Source organism: Bombina bombina, chromosome 1 (assembly GCF_027579735.1).
Source record: "Bombina bombina isolate aBomBom1 chromosome 1, aBomBom1.pri, whole genome shotgun sequence".
In the NCBI taxonomy this organism is placed as follows: domain Eukaryota; kingdom Metazoa; phylum Chordata; class Amphibia; order Anura; family Bombinatoridae; genus Bombina; species Bombina bombina.
Window position 1 is genome coordinate 13376925 of NC_069499.1, and position 21767 is coordinate 13398691.

General features: G+C 45.5%; 1 protein-coding gene across 1 annotated transcript in view; it reads left to right on the plus strand.

Annotated features, from left to right (window-relative positions):
- The first annotated feature begins 477 nt into the window (after positions 1–477).
- The window catches only part of DLST (dihydrolipoamide S-succinyltransferase), a 54643-nt gene continuing 33353 nt past the window's right edge, over positions 478–21767 (plus strand). Inside the window, exons 1-10 of the mRNA XM_053697198.1 lie at positions 478–603; positions 4533–4560; positions 4630–4675; positions 7582–7637; positions 7720–7794; positions 8217–8272; positions 8373–8484; positions 8613–8765; positions 8988–9064; positions 9451–9548. Of these exons, the coding sequence (XP_053553173.1) occupies positions 547–603; positions 4533–4560; positions 4630–4675; positions 7582–7637; positions 7720–7794; positions 8217–8272; positions 8373–8484; positions 8613–8765; positions 8988–9064; positions 9451–9548 (758 nt within the window). The 5' untranslated portion in view covers positions 478–546. The remainder of the gene's footprint in view (positions 604–4532; positions 4561–4629; positions 4676–7581; positions 7638–7719; positions 7795–8216; positions 8273–8372; positions 8485–8612; positions 8766–8987; positions 9065–9450; positions 9549–21767) is intronic.

A 21767-nucleotide genomic window follows, 5' to 3' on the forward strand; every position in this document is an offset into this window, starting at 1 on the left:
AGCATGTGATAGGCTGAGGTTAGCGAGCAGCATGCGATAGGCTGAGGTTATCGAGCAGCATGCGATAGGCTGAGGTTATCGAGCAGCATGTGATAGGCTGAGGTTAGCGAGCAGCATGCGATAGGCTGAGGTTAGCGAGCAGCATGCGATAGGCTGAGGTTATCGAGCAGCATGTGATAGGCTGAGGTTAGCGAGCAGCATGTGATAGGCTGAGGTTAGCAAGCAGCATGTGATAGGCTGAGGTTAGCGAGCAGCATGTGATTGGCTGAGGTTAGCGAGCAGCATGTGATAGGCTGAGGTTAGCAAGCAGCATGTGATAGGCTGAGGTTAGTGAGCAGCATGTGATAGGCTGAGGTTAGCAAGCAGCATGTGATAGGATAAAGGGGGATTTCCCTGTGTCACTAGTGCTGCAGGTTGTGCTCCCCCCTTTACATAGTGGTACATCCCGCTCCCCCCTTGCCAGTGGTACACACCCACCGGAAGTGACGCGCGTTCTGGAGGTCATTGCGCGGCCTGGTTTCCGGTGTGTCCTTGAGCTGTCCTGCAATGTTATCCCGCTGCCTAGTCCGGGTCCTGCGCCGACCTCTGAGCGCTGTACAACGGGTGAGGGGCAGCCTGATGGGCAGGGAGGGAAGAAAGAGCTGGTGTGTAGCGGAGAGTGTACTCAGTGCCTATCATATGCCACATACCCAGTAGGATTTGTGCTGTCAGCACTAATGTGTAACTGCTGGGAGAGAGCGACAGGGTGATTAGTGACTGAGAGAGGGACAGGGTGATTAGTGACTGAGAGAGGGACAGGGTGATTAGTGACTGAGAGAGGGACAGGGTGATTAGTGACAGAGAGAGGGACAGGGTGATTAGTGACAGAGAGAGGGACAGGGTGATTAGTGACTGAGAGAGGGACAGGGTGATTAGTGACTGAGAGAGGGACAGGGTGATTAGTGACAGAGAGAGGGACAGGGTGATTAGTGACAGAGAGAGGGACAGGGTGATTAGTGACAGAGAGAGGGACAGGGTGATTAGTGACTGAGAGAGGGACAGGGTGACTAGTGACTGAGAGAGGGACAGGGTGACTAGTGACTGAGAGAGGGACAGGGTGATTAGTGACAGAGAGAGGGACAGGGTGATTAGTGACTGAGAGAGGGACAGGGTGATTAGTGACAGAGAGAGGGACAGGGTGATTAGTGACTGAGAGAGGGACAGGGTGATTAGTGACTGAGAGAGCGACAGGGTGATTAGTGACTGAGAGAGGGACAGGGTGATTAGTGACTGAGAGAGGGACAGGGTGACTAGTGACTGAGAGAGGGACAGGAGTGACTAGTGACTGAGAGAGGGACAGGGTGATTAGTGACTGAGAGAGGGACAGGGTGATTAGTGACAGAGAGAGGGACAGGGTGATTAGTGACAGAGAGAGGGACAGGGTGATTAGTGACAGAGAGAGGGACAGGGTGATTAGTGACTGAGAGAGGGACAGGGCGACTAGTGACAGAGAGAGGGACAGGGTGATTAGTGACAGAGAGAGGGACAGGGTGATTAGTGACAGAGAGAGGGACAGGGTGATTAGTGACAGAGAGAGGGACAGGGTGATTAGTGACTGAGAGAGGGACAGGGCGACTAGTGACAGAGAGAGGGACAGGAGTGACTAGTGACTGAGAGAGGGACAGGGTGATTAGTGACAGAGAGAGGGACAGTGTGACTAGTGACTGAGAGAGGGACAGGGTGACTAGTGACTGAGAGAGGGACAGGAGTGACTAGTGACTGAGAGAGGGACAGGGTGACTAGTGACTGAGAGAGGGACAGGGTGACTAGTGACTGAGAGAGGGACAGTGTGACTAGTGACTGAGAGAGGGACAGTGTGACTAGTGACTGAGAGAGGGACAGGAGTGACTAGTGACTGAGAGAGGGACAGGAGTGACTAGTGACTGAGAGAGGGACAGGGTGACTAGTGACTGAGAGAGGGACAGGGTGATTAGTGACTGAGAGAGGGACAGGAGTGACTAGTGACTGAGAGAGGGACAGGAGTGACTAGTGACTGAGAGAGGGACAGGAGTGACTAGTGACTGAGAGAGGGACAGGAGTGACTAGTGACTGAGAGAGGGACAGGAGTGACTAGTGACTGAGAGAGGGACAGGAGTGACTAGTGACTGAGAGAGGGACAGGAGTGACTAGTGACTGAGAGAGGGACAGGGTGACTAGTGACTGAGAGAGGGACAGGGTGATTAGTGACTGAGAGAGGGACAGGAGTGACTAGTGACTGAGAGAGGGACAGGGTGACTAGTGACTGAGAGAGGGACAGGAGTGACTAGTGACTGAGAGAGGGACAGGGTGACTAGTGACTGAGAGAGGGACAGGGTGATTAGTGACTGAGAGAGGGACAGGAGTGACTAGTGACTGAGAGAGGGACAGGGTGACTAGTGACTGAGAGAGGGACAGGAGTGACTAGTGACTGAGAGAGGGACAGGAGTGACTAGTGACTGAGAGAGGGACAGGGTGACTAGTGACTGAGAGAGGGACAGGGTGATTAGTGACTGAGAGAGGGACAGGAGTGACTAGTGACTGAGAGAGGGACAGGGTGACTAGTGACTGAGAGAGGGACAGGGTGATTAGTGACTGAGAGAGGGACAGGAGTGACTAGTGACTGAGAGAGGGACAGGAGTGACTAGTGACAGAGAGAGGGACAGGAGTGACTAGTGACTGAGAGAGGGACAGGGTGATTAGTGACAGAGAGAGGGACAGGGTGATTAGTGACTGAGAGAGGGACAGGAGTGACTAGTGACTGAGAGAGGGACAGGAGTGACTAGTGACTGAGAGAGGGACAGGAGTGACTAGTGACTGAGAGAGGGACAGGGTGATTAGTGACTGAGAGAGGGACAGGGTGATTAGTGACTGAGAGAGGGACAGGGTGATTAGTGACTGAGAGAGGGACAGGAGTGACTAGTGACTGAGAGAGGGACAGGAGTGACTAGTGACTGAGAGAGGGACAGGGTGATTAGTGACTGAGAGAGGGACAGGGTGATTAGTGACTGAGAGAGGGACAGGGCGACTAGCGACTGAGAGAGGGACAGGGCGACTAGTGACTGAGAGAGGGACAGTGTGACTAGTGACTGAGAGAGGGACAGGGCGACTAGTGACTGAGAGAGGGACAGGGCGACTAGTGACTGAGAGAGGGACAGGGTGATTAGTGACTGAGAGAGGGACAGGGTGATTAGTGACTGAGAGAGGGACAGGAGTGACTAGTGACTGAGAGAGGGACAGGGCGACTAGTGACTGAGAGAGGGACAGGGTGACTAGTGACTGAGAGAGGGACAGGGTGATTAGTGACAGAGAGAGGGACAGGGTGATTAGTGACTGAGAGAGGGACAGGGTGATTAGTGACTGAGAGAGGGACAGGGCGACTAGTGACTGAGAGAGGGACAGGAGTGATTAGTGACAGAGAGAGGGACAGGAGTGACTAGTGACTGAGAGAGGGACAGGGCGACTAGTGACTGAGAGAGGGACAGGGCGACTAGTGACTGAGAGAGGGACAGGGTGACTAGTGACTGAGAGAGGGACAGGGTGACTAGTGACTGAGAGAGGGACAGGGTGATTAGTGACAGAGAGAGGGACAGGAGTGACTAGTGACTGAGAGAGGGACACGGCGACTAGTGACTGAGAGAGGGACAGGGTGACTAGTGACTGAGAGAGGGACAGTGTGACTAGTGACAGAGAGAGGGACAGGAGTGACTAGTGACTGAGAGGGACAGGGTGATTAGTGACTGAGAGAGGGACAGGGTGACTAGTGACTGAGAGAGGGACAGTGTGACTAGTGACAGAGAGAGGGACAGGAGTGACTAGTGACTGAGAGAGGGACAGGGTGATTAGTGACTGAGAGAGGGACAGGGTGATTAGTGACTGAGAGAGGGACAGGGTGACTAGTGACAGAGAGGGACAGGAGTGACTAGCGACTGAGAGAGGGACAGGAGTGACTAGCGACTGAGAGAGGGACAGGGCGACTAGCGACTGAGAGAGGGACAGGAGTGACTAGTGACTGAGAGAGGGACAGGAGTGACTAGTGACTGAGAGAGGGACAGGGTGACTAGTGACTGAGAGAGGGACAGGAGTGACTAGTGACTGAGAGAGGGACAGGGCGACTAGTGACTGAGAGAGGGACAGGGCGACTAGCGACTGAGAGAGGGACAGGGCGACTAGCGAGCAGGTGACTGAGAGATGAGAGAGGGGAGTCTTAACAAGAAGGGAGATAAATGGGAAGGGGACACGGGGGAAACAGGAAATATTAGTGGAGAGAAACTGAAGTGGCTTTCATCAAGTGATGAGTCAGTACAGAGGTGAGTTAGGATGAGGGGGTAGTGGGAGATATTGGGTAAAGTTGGGTAGGGAACTAAGTGGGAAACAGGGAGAGAGTGACATTAATTTAATTACTCCCGCAGTCCCATAGTGTAGGGGAGACAGTGAGGCTGGGGAGTGTATTGCTGGTATAAAGTCATTGTATCTTAGCTTTTTGCTGTATAACTGACTCTCTGTTTCTCTTGCAGGGGGAGTTTCAGCGGCGCCCTCTAGTGGGTGAGTAATTTTTGCTGTGTTTGTCTTTGGTGTTAAATAACTAGGAGACATTTATTGTTTGTATTACAGGAATATCTGGGTGCCCTGTGAGTATGGGAAAAGACACAAATCGCTGGTGAGTAACTGCAGGGGTGTGATGTGCAGGGCAGTGAGTATTTGTGTAGCAGTGATGTGCAGGGGTGGTGCTAGTGAGGCAATGAAGTGCAGGGGTGTGATGTGCAGGGGTGGTGCTAGTGAGGCCATGAAGTGCAGGGGTGTGATGTGCAGGGCAGTGAGTATTTGTGTAGCAGTGATGTGCAGGGGTGGTGCTAGTGAGGCCATGAAGTGCAGGGGTGTGATGTGCAGGGCAGTGAGTATTTGTGTAGCAGTGATGTGCAGGGGTGGTGCTAGTGAGGCAATGAAGTGCAGGGGTGTGATGTGCAGGGGTGGTGCTAGTGAGGCCATGAAGTGCAGGGGTGTGATGTGCAGGGGTGGTGCTAGTGAGGCCATGAAGTGCAGGGGTGTGATGTGCAGGGCAGTGAGTATTTGTGTAGCAGTGATGTGCAGGGGTGGTGCTAGTGAGGCCATGAAGTGCAGGGGTGTGATGTGCAGGGCAGTGAGTATTTGTGTAGCAGTGATGTGCAGGGCAGTGAGTATTTGTGTAGCAGTGATGTGCAGGGCAGTGAGTATTTGTGTAGCAGTGATGTGCAGGGCAGTGAGTATTTGTGTAGCAGTGATGTGCAGGGCAGTGAGTATTTGTGTAGCAGTGATGTGCAGGGCAGTGAGTATTTGTGTAGCAGTGATGTGCAGGGGTGGTGCTTGTGAGGCCATGAAGTGCAGGGGTGTGATGTGCAGGGCAGTGAGTATTTGTGTAGCAGTGATGTGCAGGGCAGTGAGTATTTGTGTAGCAGTGATGTGCAGGGGTGGTGCTAGTGAGGCCATGAAGTGCAGGGGTGTGATGTGCAGGGCAGTGAGTATTTGTGTAGCAGTGATGTGCAGGGGTGGTGCTAGTGAGGCAATGAAGTGCAGGGGTGTGATGTGCAGGGGTGGTGCTAGTGAGGCCATGAAGTGCAGGGGTGTGATGTGCAGGGGTGGTGCTAGTGAGGCCATGAAGAGCATGGGGGGTGGGGGGGGGGAATGTTTTTGTAGTAATGATGTGTGTGGGTGGTGAGGCCGTGAAGTGCAGGGGGGGGGGGGTAATGTTTTGGTAGTGAGGCCAGGGAATGTAGGCTGTAGGCATGCAATAACAGGGAGGAGGTTGACTGTCTATTGACATAAGTATAACGTCTATAAAAACCCCATAGATGGAATTAATACAGTCTTATGTCAGCTGGCGCTATAGATTATTGGGTAATATAACCCAACAGCAATAATATATGATGGGGGTGCTCACTATCCAGGTAATAACTAAGGTAGCATAAGGAGAGAAAATAGGATCGTTCCAGAGCACTGAAATAAAGCTATAATGGAAGCACACGACAGAAGAGGCTGACGAGTTTAATAAATATAATTAAGAGAGAGAAGGAACTACCAGTGCAGCTGTGTATAAAACTTAGATTAAAATATTGAATAGGGAAGGAGCCAGCATACCCAGGTAACAAGCATTAATAAGTAATATTATCTGATTTGAAAAGATATATTATACTCAGTATTATATAATTGCACAGAAACTGTGTATGAGCTCCGTAAGGGGTGCAACTGGAGGAAAACCCTCCTATTCATCAAATACTGAGAAAATACAATAGGGGTCAATGGTAATAAAACAGACACATAGGTGATAACAGCAGATAAACTCAGGCAGGTGTGCACCAAAAAAGGCTCACGGATTGCACGGAAAAGACTAAAAAAACATGACTAATAGGGACTAAAGAATATATATTCACAGTATATGTGGCATATACCTCTTATATGTTTTGTTCAGATCACCTAACCTTATATCACCTTAGTATCAAATGAAAATTGAAAATATTCATTATCCATGTTAGGAATAATATCCTGTTAAATGTTCACACAATAAGACTGTATAAGCCATACATAATTTCCAGTAGAATGGTTAGATGATGCGTGTATATATATATATATATACACACAATCAGGGCTATGGTTAGAAATGTATCCATTATAAACCATAGTATGCCCCAATCCCTTGCAATATTGGGAAGTGGAAAGGATTTTGCCCTCTTTCTTAAAGGATACTAAGCATCTTCTGGTTATGCTTAAAAGAATAAACTGGGAAGCAGGTTTTTCCTGGATGACGATTGATGTTGTAAGTTTATATTCAAGCATACCATTGGATAAAGGTATGGTGGCTATTGCATTTTTCCTTGATACTTATACAGGCTATACCAGTACACATAAAAGTATTATCCTAAGAGTCTTGTACTTCTACTTCTCCTTTGGTGGCAATTTCTATCTCCAGAAGAGAGGAACAGCGATGGGGGCAACGTTTGCCCCAGCCTTTGCAAATTTATACATGGGGTGGTGGGAGCTATCCCATGTATATGGAGAGAATTGCCGCCATATGGGAAGAGTTGTGATGTACAAGAGGTACATAGATGATCTCCTTTTTATTTGAGTGCTCGGGAACTATCTTATTTTCTCTCCTTATGTTGCCCGAGTGAGTATTGAGGCTGTAAGGTAGTTGTGAAGAGTGTATGGGTGCAGGGCTGGGGGATACGAGCAGTAAGGGCAGGAAGTGTGGGCAGTGAGGCTGAGGGACAGGGTGAACTTAAATGCAAAGGTGAGGTGCTTGTGTGGTATGCATCGAAGGCAGGAACAGTGGGGTAGGTTGGTGTGTGGCCTGAGTGGCTGGTAGGTGCGAGGTAGGTTGGTATATGGCCTTGGAGGTGTGGGGTAAGTGGCCTGAGTGGCTGGGAGGTGTTTGTGTAGATTGAGGTACAGGGTAGGTTGTCATGTGGCCTGAGTGGCTGAGAGGTGCGGGGTAGCTTAGCGTGTTGCCTGATGATGTGTACATGGAGCAGGTTAATGTAAAATATTATTTTGTCATGTAGCTTTAATCTCTCTTTATGATTTCTTTATAAGCACATCTGCTTCTGTCCTGAGTAACGTCCGATTCTACAGAACCTCTGCAGTGTGCAGTACGTATGTCTGGGGCTGTGCGGGGGGGGGGGTGCGCACACAGTGAGTCTTAGTCCTCTTATCTATTGCCTGTTCTTTCAGGGCAAGATGTGGTGACCGTCAATACCCCGGCATTTGCAGAATCTGTCACAGAAGGTGATGTCAGGTGGGAGAAAGGTGAGCAGTGGTTTTGGTTTTAGGAAGACATAAACTTTTTTTTTATTGTACTCTGTTTGAATCATGAAAGAAGAAATTTGATGTTTTACTTAAACTTGTTAAAGTGATATGAAGAGTTTGTATTAAGCACTATAAGGTGACAGACTATGGTTATTCCGTCCTTATACTTGTGCGGAACACTCTGTAGGTACTTACTGAGCTGCAGTCTCAGGGAACCGCTCCGCCTTCCGTTCGGGAAAGACTGGTTAGACCGGCTAACACTCAGCAATTAATACTCTGTGCTAACATTTGCAGCACAGATGTTCTGTTGAGCCTCTTGTTCCTCTTTGCACACATAGAGCTGCTTGTGGTATCCCAGGAGCTGCTGCACCACCGGCACATACGGCGCTCTCGCTATAACATTTTCATTTTGTGTCTTGTAGCTGTCGGCGACACAGTGTCTGAAGATCAAGTCGTATGTGAGATTGAGACTGATAAGGTCGGTTTGATGTCATTGTGGTCAGTGGTGTCTGTTTCTTGCAGCTTGCTCTGGCTTCTTGGAGTATTTGAATTTTTATATTTTGTGCTCTTCTCTTCAGACCTCAGTGCAGGTCCCGGCTCCCTCTGCTGGGGTAATAGAGGCGCTTCTGGTTCCTGATGGGGGGAAGGTGGAGGGCGGCACACCACTGTTTGTTCTTCGGAAGTCAGGAGGTAAGGTGCTGAGGAGGGCTGGTGGCAGATGGTTAATTCGCATGTTGGACTTGAAACCATCAGCTGAAGGGAGGGGGATGTTGTTGGGATAAATGGATCTTAATTTGCTGTGTTTCATGTTTCCTCAGCTGTTCCCACAAAGGCTAAACCTACTGAAACCACTCCACCCCCTGCGGTGAAGCCCCCAGCTGCTCCCACATCTGACCAGGTTGCTGGACCCATTCCCACCACACTACCACCAGTGCCCCCAGTATCTGCTCAGCCATTGGAAACCAAACCTGGTGAGCGCTGGGAAAGCTTTTGGGGGGGCATTTGCTTTTTGTCAAAGATAAATAGCAGAAGCACCTAAGTCACTGAATAGTCTGATACATTTTGTGTATGAGGTACAAATAGTTATGGCAGTATGGGGTAGTAATACTGTGCATATAATTGTCATTGGTGATGTTTGGTACAGTAATACCATTAGTTGGCACAGTCTAATTTGTTTCTTTTTCTTATCGCAGTGTCTGCATTGAAGCCATCACCCGCTGCCCCAGTTTCTGAGAGCCCAAGTGCTGCTGGCTCCCGATCAGAGCAAAGAGTCAGTGTTACCCTTCCGACACCCCATGTCAATATCTGCTTCTATCTGGCTTTGCTCTTGTAACCATTGTCAATCCTCTGTTTAAAAACTGTGATGTTACCCCTTTATGAACTCCCCCCCCCCCCATTTTTGTCAGAAGTAGTTTCAGGTGGCTGGGAGCATGCAGCCTCACCTTAGGGAAGGTTCTGGTAACTGCAGGCCAGTAAGTATATGAGGATTCACCAGTGACAGAATATGATGTGATTGAGTTAATATTTTCTGTTTAAAGAGAGGCTTGCCCTTCCCTGCTGTCTATCTTGTTCTGCCCTATGTCTCCTAAGTTTGGTTGTTTTAATATTCTGTCTTTGTTCCCCTCAAAAAATGTCTGACCCCTTCCCATCCCCTAGGTGAAGATTAATCGAATGCGGCAGAGAATTGCACAGCGTCTGAAGGAAGCCCAGAACACCTGCGCAATGCTTACAACATTCAATGAAGTTGACATGAGGTTAGCATGTAGAGTTCACAATATGGCTGTAAATAGGACAAATGGTGCATGTGCACTTACCATATGGGGAGGACGGAGAGGGTGTGCACTTACTGTAATGGGAGGACGGTGAGGGTGCACTTATTGTAGGGGGTAGAACGGAAGCGAGTGTGTGCACTTATTGTAGGGAGGGAGAACGGTGGGTGCTGTGCACTTATTCTAGTGGGGAAAATGGAGGGGTGTGTACACTTACTGGAGGGGGGTTCACTTACTGGAGAAGGGAGGGGGGTGTTCACTTACTGTAGGGGGAGGACGAAGGGGGGAGCATAGGGTTTGTTGGTGCGTGTATGGGGAGAATCTGGGTGACTGGGTGCGTATGGAATGGGTGGAGATGCAGGTCTGTATGAGAACGGGGAACTACCCTTGTTTGGAGATCTTAGAGTAGTGTTAAATAACCACCTTGAAGCGACTGGTCTCCCCTCACAGGATTAAACAACTGTTTTGGGCTCAACAGCAAAATAGGAGCTTAAAGGGACATAAAACACTAAATACATTTTATAAGTATAGTAATTCCCCACCTCCCTCTCGTCATGGGTACTGCCATGTTGTAATCTAGCTGTTGCCAACTTAGATGCACGTGTGTAGCTCCTCCCTCTAGTCATGGGTACCGCCATTTTTTAATCTAGTTGTCTCTACTCACCAGTGCTGACCTGTATGCACGTGTGTAGCTCCTCCCTCTCGTCATGGGTACTGCCATGTTGTAATCTAGCTGTCGTCAACTTAGATGCACGTGTGCAGCTCCTCCCTCTACTCATGGGTACCGCCATTTTGTAATCTAGCGGTCTCTACTCACCAGTGCTGACCTGTATGCATGTGTGTAGCTCCTCCTTCTAGTCATGGGTACCGTCATGTTGTAATCTAGCTGTCGCTGACCTGTATGCACGTGTGTAGCTCCTCCCTCTAGTCATGGGTACCGCCGTGTTGTAATCTAGCTGTCGCTGACCTGTATGCACGTGTGTATCTCCTCCCTCTAGTCATGGGTACCGCTGTGTTCTAATCTAGCTGTCGCTGACCTGTATGCACGTGTGTAGCTCCTCCCTCTAGTCATGGGTACCGCCGTGTTGTAATCTAGCAGTTGCTGACCTGTATGCACGTGTGTAGCGCCTCCCTCTAGTCATGGGTACCGCCGTGTTGTAATCTAGTGGTCGCCGACCTGTATGCACGTGTGTAGCTCCTCCCTCTAGTCATGGGTACCGCCGTGTTGTAATCTAGCTGTCGCTGACCTGTATGCACGTGTGTAGCTCCTTCCTCTAGTCATGGGTACCGCCGTGTTGTAATCTAGCAGTTGCTGACCTGTATGCACGTGTGTAGCTCCTTCCTCTAGTCATGGGTACCGCCGTGTTGTAATCTAGCAGTTGCTGACCTGTATGCACGTGTGTAGCGCCTCCCTCTAGTCATGGGTACCGCCGTGTTGTAATCTAGCTGTCGCTGACCTGTATGCAAGTGTGTAGCTCCTCCCTCTAGTCATGGGTACCGCCCTGTTCTAATCTAGCTGTCGCTGACCTGTATGCACGGGTGTAACTCCTCCCTCTAGTCATTGGTACCGCCCTGTTCTAATCTAGCTGTCGCTGACCTGTATGCACGTGTGTAACTCCTCCCTCTAGTCATGGGTACCGCCCTGTTCTAATCTAGCTGTCGCTGACCTGTATGCACGTGTGTAACTCCTCCCTCTAGTCATGGGTACCGCCCTGTTCTAATCTAGCTGTCGCTGACCTGTATGCACGTGTGTAGCGCCTCCCTCTAGTCATGGGTACCGCCCTGTTCTAATCTAGCTGTCGCTGACCTGTATGCACGTGTGTAACTCCTCCCTCTAGTCATGGGTACCGCCGTGTTCTAATCTAGCTGTCACTGACCTGTATGCACGTGTGTAACTCCTCCCTCTAGTCATGGGTACCGCCGTGTTCTAATCTAGCTGTCACTGACCTGTATGCACGTGTGTAACTCCTCCCTCTAGTCATAAGTACCGCCGTGTTCTAATCTAGCTGTCACTGACCTGTATGCACGTGTGTAACTCCTCCCTCTAGTCATAAGTACCGCCGTGTTCTAATCTAGCTGTCACTGACCTGTATGCACATGTGTAACTCCTCCCTCTAGTCATGGGTACCGCCGTGTTCTAATCTAGCTGTCACTGACCTGTATGCACGTGTGTAACTCCTCCCTCTAGTCATGGGTACCGCCCTGTTCTAATCTAGCTGTCGCTGACCTGTATGCACGTGTGTAACTCCTCCCTCTAGTCATGGGTACCGCCCTGTTCTAATCTAGCTGTCACTGACCTGTATGCACGTGTGTAACTCCTCCCTCTAGTCATGGGTACCGCCGTGTTGTAATCTAGCTGTCGCTGACCTGTATGCACGTGTGTAACTCCTCCCTCTAGTCATGGGTACCGCCGTGTTGTAATCTAGCTGTCGCTGACCTGTATGCACGTGTGTAACTCCTCCCTCTAGTCATGGGTACCGCCGTGTTGTAATCTAGCTGTCGCTGACCTGTATGCACGTGTGTAACTCCTCCCTCTAGTCATAAGTACCGCCCTGTTCTAATCTAGCTGTCACTGACCTGTATGCACGTGTGTAACTCCTCCTTCTAGTCATGGGTACCGCCCTGTTCTAATCTAGCTGTCACTGACCTGTATGCACGTGTGTAACTCCTCCCTCTAGTCATAAATACCGCCGTGTTCTAATCTAGCTGTCACTGACCTGTATGCACGTGTGTAACTCCTCCTTCTAGTCATGGGTACCGCCCTGTTCTAATCTAGCTGTCGCTGACCTGTATGCACGTGTGTAACTCCTCCCTCTAGTCATGGGTACCGCCCTGTTCTAATCTAGCTGTCACTGACCTGTATGCACGTGTGTAACTCCTCCCTCTAGTCATAAATACCGCCGTGTTCTAATCTAGCTGTCACTGACCTGTATGCACGTGTGTAACTCCTCCCTCTAGTCATAAATACCGCCCTGTTCTAATCTAGCTGTCACTGACCTGTATGCACGTGTGTAACTCCTCCCTCTAGTCATAAGTACCGCCGTGTTGTAATCTAGCTGTCACTGACCTGTATGCACATGTGTAGCTCCTCCCTCTAGTCATAAGTACCGCCGTGTTCTAATCTAGCTGTCACTGACCTGTATGCACGTGTGTAACTCCTCCCTCTAGTCATAAGTACCGCCGTGTTCTAATCTAGCTGTCACTGACCTGTATGCACATGTGTAACTCCTCCCTCTAGTCATAAGTACCGCCGTGTTGTAATCTAGCTGTCACTGACCTGTATGCACATGTGTAGCTCCTCCCTCTAGTCATAAGTACCGCCGTGTTCTAATCTAGCTGTCACTGACCTGTATGCACGTGTGTAACTCCTCCCTCTAGTCATGGGTACCACCGTGTTGTAATCTAGCTGTCACTGACCTGTATGCACGTGTGTAGCGCCTCCCTCTAGTCATGGGTACCGCCCTGTTCTAATCTAGCTGTCGCTGACCTGTATGCACGTGTGTAGCTCCTCCCTCTAGTCATGGGTACCGCCCTGTTCTAATCTAGCTGTCGCTGACCTGTATGCACGTGTGTAGCTCCTCCCTCTAGTCATGGGTACCGCCCTGTTCTAATCTAGCTGTCACTGACCTGTATGCACATGTGTAGCTCCTCCCTCTAGTCATAAGTACCGCCGTGTTCTAATCTAGCTGTTGCTGACCTGTATGCACGTGTGTAACTCCTCCCTCTAGTCATGGGTACCGCCGTGTTCTAATCTAGCTGTCGCTGACCTGTATGCACGTGTGTAACTCCTCCCTCTAGTCATGGGTACCGCCCTGTTCTAATCTAGCTGTCGCTGACCTGTATGCACGTGTATAACTCCTCCCTCTAGTCATGGGTACCGCCGTGTTCTAATCTAGCTGTCGCTGACCTGTATGCACGTGTGTAACTCCTCCCTCTAGTCATGGGTACCGCCCTGTTCTAATCTAGCTGTCGCTGACCTGTATGCACGTGTGTAACTCCTCCCTCTAGTCATGGGTACCGCCCTGTTCTAATCTAGCTGTCACTGACCTGTATGCACATGTGTAGCTCCTCCCTCTAGTCATAAGTACCGCCCTGTTCTAATCTAGCTGTCACTGACCTGTATGCACGTGTGTAACTCCTCCTTCTAGTCATGGGTACCGCCCTGTTCTAATCTAGCTGTCGCTGACCTGTATGCACGTGTGTAACTCCTCCCTCTAGTCATGGGTACCGCCCTGTTCTAATCTAGCTGTCACTGACCTGTATGCACATGTGTAGCTCCTCCCTCTAGTCATAAGTACCGCCCTGTTCTAATCTAGCTGTCGCTGACCTGTATTCACGTGTGTAACTCCTCCCTCTAGTCATAAGTACCGCCCTGTTCTAATCTAGCTGTCACTGACCTGTATGCGCATGTATAGCTCCTCCCTCTAGTCATGGGTACCGCCCTGTTCTAATCTAGCTGTCACTGACCTGTATGCACGTGTGTAACTCCTCCTTCTAGTCATAAGTACCGCCGTGTTCTAATCTAGCTGTCGCTGACCTGTATGCACATGTGTAGCTCCTCCCTCTAGTCATGGGTACCGCCCTGTTCTAATCTAGCTGTCACTGACCTGTATGCACGTGTGTAACTCCTCCCTCTAGTCATAAGTACCGCCGTGTTGTTTCTCTGACCTCCAGTAAAACCCTAGATTTCAAAATGGCAGCACCCATTATGAGAGTTATGTGCATGAATTGTATTTAGTTTTTAATACCCAGTTAGAAGAGAAGCACAAGTGTAACCACTGTAGTAATCCGCGTACCTCTGCTCGCTAGTGTGTGATCTTATTGCAGTGAAATACCGCATGCTCCTCAGGCATAAAGAGAACCTACCACAGCCGCTGCAGGATTATGATCTCAGCTACTTTTTAATAAGTTTTTTTTTATGCTTCAAGTTGGAAATTTGATCTCAGTATAGAAGATCATTTTTATTATTTTGCTAACGTTTCCTATCATTGTGGAGGATTCTGGGCTGTGACCCTATAGTACTACAACATGTAGTGACATAAACTGACAGGACATACTAGATACATAATAATGTAGTTAAAGGAACAAGGGGAAATGTTCTTATTTGTGTTAGGTTTTCATTACTGCGAATGGTAACGGATTAGTTTGTTTCTAAAAACGACATAATACATCTCATAACTGAAGTTATGCATTAACACCTTCAATACCACCATCGAGTTGGTGTTTAAAGTGAATGTAAATTTGGATGCTAAAGTGCCCGGTCTTTAAAAATTCTATTAAAAACAGGGGCACTATAATTCATCAAAATTTACATTTCACTCCTGTTGTGAAAAAAAAACAACTTACCTTTTTTAAACTTGACAGCCGCCCCAGCCTCCTCCACCCGTTGCAAAGCCTCTTCCTGGGTCTAACATGAGGAATCCGGCTTCCTCCAATCACGGCATTGAATCAGACACTGATTCCCTTGGGGGGGAAAGCTGTGATTGGAGATTGACCTCTCCATCATTTCTGACATCAGAAATGGCTTGCAACGACCGGAGGAAGCTGGAGCTGCTGTCAAGTTTAAAAGGTAAGTTTTTTTTTTTTTTTTTTTTTTTCTCTCACAACAGGAGTGAAATGTAATTTGATGAATTAAAGTGCCCCTGTTTTTAATCAAACTTTTTAAAACCGGGCTTTTTAGCATCAAAATTGACATTCACTTTAAACTCTCTACCATTTCTATACACAGAAGTTGTTATATCCCCAATGTGTTGTACAGAATGCAGTTCTGGAGCAGTGTGCACACACATTTGGCTTCACTCGTTCCATAGGTGTCGGCTACAGCTGTGCTATATACATAGAGCTGTGCATGTATTACAATAGAGGTCTTTCACATGGGAGCGAAGTGTGTGCACAGGTGCAATATAAAGCTAAGCACACCAAACGGGCAATGCTGATAAGGGAGGGCAGATCAAGGTGCAGCATTCAGAAGTAAGCATTTCTCACTAGCTGCATGAGTCATAATCATTAACTGCCGTTAGTTATTGGTAGAGTTTGCGGAAGCATAAACCTAAAACTAAGTACTCTCACTTAAAGGGACACTGAACCCAAATTTCTTTCATGTAATTGGCAAGAGTCCATGAGCTAGTGACGTATGGGATATACAATCCTACCAGGAGGGGCAAAGTTTCCCAAACCTCAAAATGCCTATAAATACACCCCTCACCACACCCACAATTCAGTTTTACAAACTTTGCCTCCTATGGAGGTGGTGAAGTAAGTTTGTGCTAAGATTACTACGTTGATAATGCGCTTCTCAGCTTTTTGAAGCCCGGTTCCTCTCAGAGTACAGCGAATGTCAGAGGGATGTGAAGGGAGTATCACCTATTGAATGCAATGGTTTTCCTCACGGGAGATCTATTTCATAGGTTCTCTGTTATCGGTCATAGAGATTCATCTCCTACCTCCCTTATTCAGATCGACGATATACTCTCCTATACCATTACCTCTACTAATAACTGTTTTAGTACTGGTTTGGCTATCTGCTATATGTGGATGGGTGTCTTTGGGTAAGTAGGTTTTTATTATTTAAGACACCTCAGCTATGGTTTGGCACTTTATGCATTTATATAAAGTTCTAAATATATGTATTGTACTTATATTTGCCATGAGTCAGGTTCATGTATTTCCTTTTGCAGATTGTCAGTTTCATATTTGGGGAAAGTACATTTTAAGAATTTTTTTTTCTTACCTGGGGTTTTGTCTTTTTTCAATTGACTACATTTTCAAATTGCGGGCTGGATTAGGCTCGTGGGTGCGCCAAATGCTACACTTTATTGCGTCATTCTTGGCGCGAGAATTTTTTGGCGCGAAAGGCACGTCCGTTGACGCAAGTTCGTCATTTCCGGCGTCATAGTTGACGCCGATTTCTTCACACAGGGTGCGTCAGTGACGCGTGTGTGTCATTTCTGGACATGGTTGGCGGCAAAAAAATTCAGTTATGTTGTGCGTCATACTTGGCGCCAAATTTTTTTCATTATTTTTATTTATTTTGCTATTTGTCTCTTGCCTTTTTCTTTGTCAGAGGGCTATGCTATTTGCATTTTTTCTTATTCCTGAAACTGTCATATAAGGAAATTGATCATTTTGCTTTATATGTTTTTTTTTCTTTTCTTTTGTCTCAATCTGATCCTGTCTCAGAAGTATCTGTTGAAACTTTGCTGCCTGACATCGGTTCTACCAAAGCTAAGTGCATTTGTTGTAAAAATGTGGAGATTATATCTCCAAATGTCATTTGTCAAACTTTTACAGACAGATGTGTCCATCAGTAATAGTACATTGCCAGTTGCAGTTCCTTCAACTTCTAATGTACATGATATACCTTTGAATTTTAAAGAATTTGTTACTGATTCTATTCAGTAGGCTTTGTCTGCATTTCCGCCTTCTAATAAACGTAAACGGTCTTTTAAAACTTCTTATAAAGTTGATGAAATTTCAAATGACTGACAACATAATGAATTATCCTCCTCTGATGAGGATCTATCTGATTCAGAAGATCCTTCCCCAGATATTGACACTGACAAAGGTACTTATTTAAAATGGAGTATATTCGTTCTTTGTTAAAAGAAGTGTTAATTACTTTTAATATCAAGAGCACTAACTTCCTCAATATCCAAACTAGTAAATGTTTAAATTCTGTTTTTAAACCTCCTTTGGTTACTCCAGAGGTTTTCCCTATTCCTGATGCTATTTCTGGTATGATTTCTAAGGAATGGAATAAGCCGGGTACTCCTTTTAATCCTCCAAGGTTTACAAAATTGTATCCTTTTACCAGCTATTTCAGTAGAGTTTTGGGAAAAGATCCCCAAAGTGGATGGGGCTATTTCTACTCTTGCTAAACGTACTACTATTCCTATGGAAGATAGTACTTCTTTTAAAGATCCTTTAGATAGGAAACTTGAATCTTATCTAAGGAAAGCCTATTTATATTCAGGTCATCTTCTTAGGCCTGCGATTTCTTTGGCTGATGTTGCAGCTGCATCAACTTTTTGGTTGGAGAATTTAGCGCAACAAGAATTGGATTCTGACTTATTGTGGTATTCTGAGCTTTGTATTTCAGTAAACAAGCATTTGCACATTTGTTATAAAGGTTAGCCCTAAAATTAGGGCTTGTTGCTCTTTTTTGTAGTAATCAGAAAACAACTTCTATGTAGCCTGATTAAACAATATGAGACATTTAATATATGATGAATTTATATATTAACTACTGACTTAGGTGTTAATAAACATAAGGATTTATTAATATAATACATATCTTATGTTAGATATATATATATATATATATATATATATATAAACGGAGGCCACAGATGAAAAAGAAATACTGACACGCTCAGAATCAGAAATGGTAGAAACAAATTGATCCTTTTTACTTCACGCAATCACACACAGCCTAAAATATTTACAAGTTCAGACATTCCACAGACACACAATGTTTGTTTATATTGGATGTTGCTGGTAATAGGATTTGCCCAATAATTCAGTATGGTGACAAAAAACAAGCAGGTATGAAGTTTAAAGGCTTTAGCTTTGTTCGTGTACGTTACCACCTTGAGGACCGTGGTTATTCTGTTACCGCATTGGAAGATCCGTGTCTGGGACAGGCAGCGTGTGTGAATGCGGCTTACTTCCGGGTAGCGGTAAAAAAGTAGATCCGGCCGTTGAATGATCCAGACTCGGTAATGACAAAGTAGCGATAATATCATAAGAGATTCAATATGAAGCAAAAGTAAATATAGTAAATTACTTTGCACAGGATACAAGCAATAGGAGACCTGAAATAAGGAATGCTACAACAGAGTAGGTATGACTTCAATAATCAGGCAGTAAATGAGTGTTACAGGTAGTCCTTAAATAGGGTGGAGACCAAATAGGAGGGGTTAGAGTTAAAGGTATACCACACTTATCTAGCATTGTTTGCTTACTGCAATATGCTAATCATTTTATTTGTGATGCTATTTTTTATATTATCAAAATTGATGTTAGATCCATCTCTTTAGCTATTTTAGCTAGAAGAGCTTTGTGGCTTAAATCTTGGAATGCTGATATGACATCTAAGTCTAGAATTCTATCTCTTTCTTTCCAAGGTAATAATTTATTTGGTTTTCTATTATTTCAACTGTTACTGGGGGGAAGGGAGTTTTTTTTTTGCCTCAGGATAAAAAAACCTAAGGGTAAATCTAGGGCTTCTAATCGTTTTCTTTCCTTTCGTCAAAATAAGGAACAAAAACCTAATCCTTCCCCCAAAGAATCTGTTTCCAATTGGAAGCCTTCCTCAAATTGGAATAAATCCAAGCCTTTTAAGAAACCAGTCAGCCCCTAAGTCCGCATGAAGGTGCGGCCCTCATTCCAGCACAGCTAGTAGGGGGCAGATTAAAGTGAAGATAAAGTTGCCAGGTTGTCGATCTGCAATAACTTTCTTTGTCCCAAAACAATATGACTTTAATTCATCATTTTTTTTAAATATAAGTGTAAACAAATTTATACCCGTTATTAATCAATTTATGAAGGTCCGCAAATTCAACCCGTTATAACTTTTTTTTTTTCTGTGTTGATCACGTTTTCAGAGGATCCAATTGAAAATCTGGCCGTTAGGCGGCCGTCACTATAACGTCATCACCAGCTTGTTGGCCTGCGCATGCGCTATTCTTTTTTACCTTATTGAGAAATCCATGCTCGCTCCCGTTTCTCGCATGCGTTTTAGTTTACTTTACGAATACCCCTAATATGCCATCAGCTACCGGACGGCTCAGATACTGACAAGTGCAGTAGAGAGCCGATTTGCGCATGCGCATTTTAACTGAGACTCGTGAATGCGCTTTTGAGATACGTATAGAGCGGGTGGGACCGCTCTATACGTCACAGCACAGAAAACCAGGAAAGAAAAGGTTGGGTGGAGTTAGCATCAAAACTATAGGGTAATATATATATATAGGGTAATATATATAGGGTAATATATATATATATATAAGTCTGAAATTTTAACTTTTTTATTGAAATAAACTTAGCGATTAGCTAATTGTAATATTAATTGTAATATTAAGTTATGCATTGATGTGTTCACAATGAAGAAACTTTACCTTCACTTTAAGGTTTTTTAAGGATGTTTGGATAAATTCTGTCCAAAATCAATGGATTCAGAGCATTGTCTCTCAGGGGTACTGAATAGGATTCAGAGTAAGACCTCCTGTGAGAAGATATTTTCTCTCACGCATCCCAGTAAATCCAGTAAAGGCTCAGGCTTTTCTGAAGTGTGTTTCAGACCTGGAGGTTTCAGGGGTAATCATGCCAGTTCCTCTTCAGGAACAAGGTCTGGAGTTTTATTCAAATCTATTCATTGTCACAAAGAGAGAAAATTTATTCAGACCAGTCCTGGATCTGAAAATTTGGAATCGTTATGTAAGAGTACCAACTTTCAAGATGGTGACTATAAGGACTATTCTGCCTTTTGTTCAGCAAAGACGACATATGTCTACAATAGACTTGCAGGATGCATATCTTCATATTCAGATTCATCCAGATCACTATCAGTTCCTGAGATTCTCTTTTCTAGACAAGCATTACCAATTTGTTGCTCTTCCATTTGGCCTAGCAACAGCTCCAAGAATCTTTTCAAAGGTTCTCTGTGCCCTACTCTCTGTAATCAGAGAACAGGGTATTGCAGTGTTTCCTTATTTGGACGATATCTTGGTACTAGCTCAGTCTTTGCGTTCTGCAGAATCTTATACGAATCAACTAGTGTTGTTTCTTCAAAAACATGGTTGGAGGATCAATTTACTAAAAAGTTTGATTTCTCAGACAAGGGTTTCTTCAGGATGGTTTGGATAAGGGTTTGTCTGCAAGTTCCTTGAAGGGACAAATCTCTGCTCTTTCTGTTTTATTTTGCAGAAAGATTGCTAATCTTCCTGATATTCACTGTTTTGTACAGGCTTTAGTTCGTATTAAACCTGTCATTAAATAAATTTCTCCTCTTTGGAGACTTAATTTGATTTTGAAGACTTTACAGGCTCCTCCGTTTGAACCCATGCATTCTTTGGACATTAAACTACTTTCTTGGAAAGTGTTGTTTCTTTTGGCCATCTCTTCTGCTAGAAGATTTTCTGAGTTATCTCTCTTGTGAATCTCCTTTTCTGATTTTTCATCAGGATAAGGCGGTTTTGTGGACTTCATTTAAATTTTTACCTAAGGTTGTGAATTCTAACATTAGTAGAGAAATTGTTGTCCCTTCCTTGTGTCCTAATCCTAAGAATTCTTTGGAAAGATCCTTACGTTCTTTGGATGTTGTAAGAGCTTTGAAATATTATGTTAAATCTACTAAAGATTTCAGGAAGACTTCTAGTCTATTTGTTATATTTTCTGGTCCTAGGAAAGGTCAGAAGGCCTTTGCTATTTCATTGGCTTCTTGGTTAAAGCTTTTGATTCATCAAGCTTATTTGGAGTCGGGTCAGGCCCCGCCTCAGAGAATTACAGCTCATTCTATTAGATCAGTCTCCACTTTGTGGGCTTTTAAGAATGAAGCTTCAGTTGATCAGATTTGCAAAGCGGCAACTTGGTCCTCTTTGCATACATTTACTAAATGCTACCATTTTGATGTATTTGCTTCTTCAGAAGCAGTTTTTGGTAGAAAATTTCTTCAGGCAGCTGTTTCAGTTTGATTCTTCTGCTGATGTTTTAAGTTTTTCTTTTCATTATGAGAATAACTTATATTTTGGGTTGTGGATTACTTTTTCAGCGGAAAATGGCTGTTATTTATTTTTATCCCTCCCTCTCTAGTGACTCTTGCATGGAGTTCCACATCTTTGGTATTTCTAAACCATACGTCACTAACTCATGTACTCTTGCCAATTACATGAAAGGAAACATAATTTATGTAAGAACTTACCTGATAAATTCATTTCTTTCATATTGGCAAGAGTCCATGAGGCCCACCCTTTTTATGGTAATTATTAGGGATGCACCGAATTTTCGGCCGCAGAAAGTTTCGGCCGAAAATTGCATTTTTGGCTATTTTGGTTTTCGTTTTTTTTTGCCTGTTAGTTTCGGTAAAATTATTGTGTAGCATATTTCAAATTTGATGCTAGCCTAGAGCTGCTGTTTAAGTTTATTACTTCACTTACTGTTCTGCATATAATGAGTTTTTATTTGGATAATTGGTAAAAAAAAACT